This window comes from Otolemur garnettii, unplaced genomic scaffold (assembly GCF_000181295.1).
Source record: "Otolemur garnettii isolate 467f Iridium unplaced genomic scaffold, OtoGar3 scaffold00233, whole genome shotgun sequence".
In the NCBI taxonomy this organism is placed as follows: domain Eukaryota; kingdom Metazoa; phylum Chordata; class Mammalia; order Primates; family Galagidae; genus Otolemur; species Otolemur garnettii.
Window position 1 is genome coordinate 1,395,561 of NW_003852628.1, and position 3,114 is coordinate 1,398,674.

Here is a 3,114-nt window from a genome sequence, read left to right on the forward strand (position 1 = left end):
AGTTGGAGGTTGCTGTGAGCTGTAATGCCACGACACTCTACCCAGGGGGACAGCTTGAGGCTCTGTCTCAAAAAAAAAAAAAAAAAAAAAAAGATGAAAAAGGTGGCTGTTTGCAGTGGCTCACACCTTAAATCCCAGCACTTTGGGAATCCAAGGCAGGAGGACTGCTTGAGCCCAGGTGTCTGAGACCAGCCTGAGCAAAAGTGAGAACTCATCTCTCCAAAGAAAAATTAGCCAAGTGTGGTGGTCCCAGAAGTTTGAAATTACAGTGAGCTATTTTTACGCCACTGCACTTCAGCCTGGGCAACAGAGTAAGACTGTATCTCAAAAAAAGAGAGAGAGAAAGAAAAAAAAGAAACAAAAGGCATTAAATTTATGGGTGGGAGACATGAACAGAAACCCGTCTGATTTGGTTTGGTAGTACTATGAGAGCATGCACTGGGGAGTCTTGGAACACATCCCCAACATAGATAAGGGAAGACTATTGTACCCTATTTTATAAGACAACAGTCTGTAGAACTTCCTTGGGTATTTCTGGTAAAGATATCTATTGGTTTGCCTACCCAGTACAGTACCCATTTCTGGTAACCCAGACCTGAGGGGACAAGGGCACCCTCTTGCCTACATAGTCCACATAATTTGGGCAGGCTGACCTCACTTCCTGCCACACAGTAGGAACATGACCAAGCCTGGCCAGAGTAAGGTACTGCTATGGGTTCCAGAGAGCCTCTGGGCAAACCCAGGGCCAATGAGAGGCTGCCTCCATTGAATTCAACCCAGGAGTGAAAAGAGCCAACTGGAGAAAGACCCTGAGCCTGAGATGGGCCTTTCCTAAAACCACTATCAAATTATCTTTTTAATTTGAAGCAGTTTGAGTTGTTTCTGATTCCTGTAACATAATGCATCTTATTATTCTCCACTGAAGACAAAATCTCTTCCCCTCAGCCCCAACACCAAAGACAAAATATTCACCAAAATAAGAGCCTTTATAATGTTTTTACAGAGTTGGGGAGAGAAAAAATTGGACATAAATAATCATTATTTACAACTTCCAACAGTCACCCCTTCCAAAGCGTTTACGGCAGAGATTGGGCGCCACCAAGCAAAACATCCAGGCTCTGACTCCATGTGCGGGTGGAGAAGGGACAGTTCAGGCCTAGAAATAAAATGAGTAGGAAGTATCAGAAGGGATACCCTCCTCCGCAGAAAGCAGAAATTAGCGGAGAAGCTCTTGCAAAGGCTCTCCACTGTGACCTCATTAAGCCCATAAGTTTTCCTAAGTGAAGACAGCAAGCAGCTCAGGACAACAGCAAGAGGGACACAAAACAGAATTAAATCAAAATTGAGAAATGGCTTAAAAACTTTCCAGAGACTCTACTCTCACTTCTCAGACAGAATGAAGGTGGGCTACAGAGGTAGCAGGGCTGCATTTCCCCGCGTGGCAGTGTGAAGCGGGCGTACGGGGAGCTGCGGCTACCTCCTGGGCATAGACCGAAGGAGCAGATATGACGTAAATCCCTCGAGAGTCTTCATCTTCAGGCAGATTCCAATCTACAGACGAACTGTGGGAAGAGAGAAATAAGGAAAGGTCCAAGCCCTTGAAATTCTCAGACCTTGTTTTCTGTGTCCCTCTCAGAGGTGAACCAAAAGCGGTATGATGAGAGAACCAATCAGGATGATGCATCAAGGAATCAGGTCAATTGCACCTTGGAGATTCCGCAAGCAGTCAATAACGACCAGGTGTACGTCTGCGGCCCAGCCCCTCACCTCTGGCAGTCTTCGCAACCTTCCTGCGACCTCAGATTGTTGAGTGCATCAGGGAGTGCGTGGGCCGGTGGCTCCGGAGTCCCCGCCAGTAGGCGGGACCCAGTATCCCGGCTGTGGCCACGGCGGCGCACGTGGAACAACAATAGCGCAGCTCCGGCCAAACCAGCAGCCGCCAGTAGTCCCAAAGCTGGAGGTAAAAGGAAGCGCTGCGGGTCCCCCCGCCTCAGACCTGGTGGCACTGCGGGCAACGCGCCTGCGCCGTCCGCGCCGTCGGGGTGAACTGGGAACTCACAGCGCGCGCCCATATAGCCGGGCGCGCAAGCGCAGACCAGGCCAGAGAAGTGGGCGTAGCAGCGGCCCCCGTGGGCACAGGGGCGCGCCGCGCACGGGTCCGCCCGCTCGCGGCAGTCGCGGCCGCCGAAGCCCAGCGCGCAGGAGCAGCGGCGCACGCCGCCGCCCTCCACGCACGTGCCGCCGTTGGCGCAGGCACGGCCGGCGCAGTCGTCTAGGTCGTGTTCGCAGCGTGGACCGGCGAAGCCGGTCCGGCAGCGGCAGCGCAGGGCGTGGCCCAGGTCCAGGCAGAGCCCTCCTGTGGGGAAGGGGGCGTCAGAGGGTGCGGCTCCAGGTTAGGGGGTCCCTCATGCCCGCTCACGCTTTTTGTCAGCTCTCTAATTGCCTCCCCGGTCCCCTTTCTCTAACTCAAGAACCTGCCCTTTGGAGTTTGCCTGAAAAGCCAGCTGGCTTCTTTATCTACCTGATGAAGTCTTGATATAATTCAGCGTCGCCTTTTTTTGGCTCTATGTGTCTCTCTTTCTCCTGACTTCATTTTTTTTTTTTTTTTTTTTTGGCCGGGGCTGGGTTTGAACCCTCTACCTCTGGCATATGGGGCCGTCACCCTACTCCTCTGAGCCACAGGCGCCACCCTCTCCTGACTTCAGTCATACTTAAAGAGTTAACAGTTCCCAGAGTTTGAACCGCCTGACCTTTGCCCATGCCTCTTGCTTAAAATGACCCCCTTTTCTCCCATCTTTAGCACCTTTTCCCTTCCCTGGCTCACCCTTCAGGTCTTTAGTCAGATGTCCCTCCAGGAAGCTTCTCTGACTCTCCTCCATCCCGGCCCTGATCCCTGTGCCCATTGTTCCCCGAGTTGGCCCTGACCACTCTAGGCTGAGAATGAGTCTGTCTTCCGCTCTGAGCTGGTACCCGTTCCCCTGAGGGCAGAGCCCAGAGCCGTCCAGATTACTACTGTGTCCCTAGTACCACTAATCCCAGAGTGTTTTGGAGGGAATTATATCCACTCCCAAGAATTTCCCAGACTCTTCTTTTTTTTTTTTTTTTTTTTGAGAC

General features: G+C 52.0%; 1 protein-coding gene across 1 annotated transcript in view; it reads right to left on the reverse strand.

Annotated features, from left to right (window-relative positions):
• The window catches only part of LOC100948266 (delta-like protein 3), a 27,460-nt gene that overhangs the window by 17,156 nt on the left and 7,190 nt on the right, over nt 1-3,114 (reverse strand). Inside the window, exons 7-8 of the mRNA XM_023508247.1 lie at nt 1,768-2,356; nt 1,462-1,562 (exon numbers count right to left, since the gene is read on the reverse strand). Of these exons, the coding sequence (XP_023364015.1) occupies nt 1,462-1,562; nt 1,768-2,356 (690 nt within the window). The remainder of the gene's footprint in view (nt 1-1,461; nt 1,563-1,767; nt 2,357-3,114) is intronic.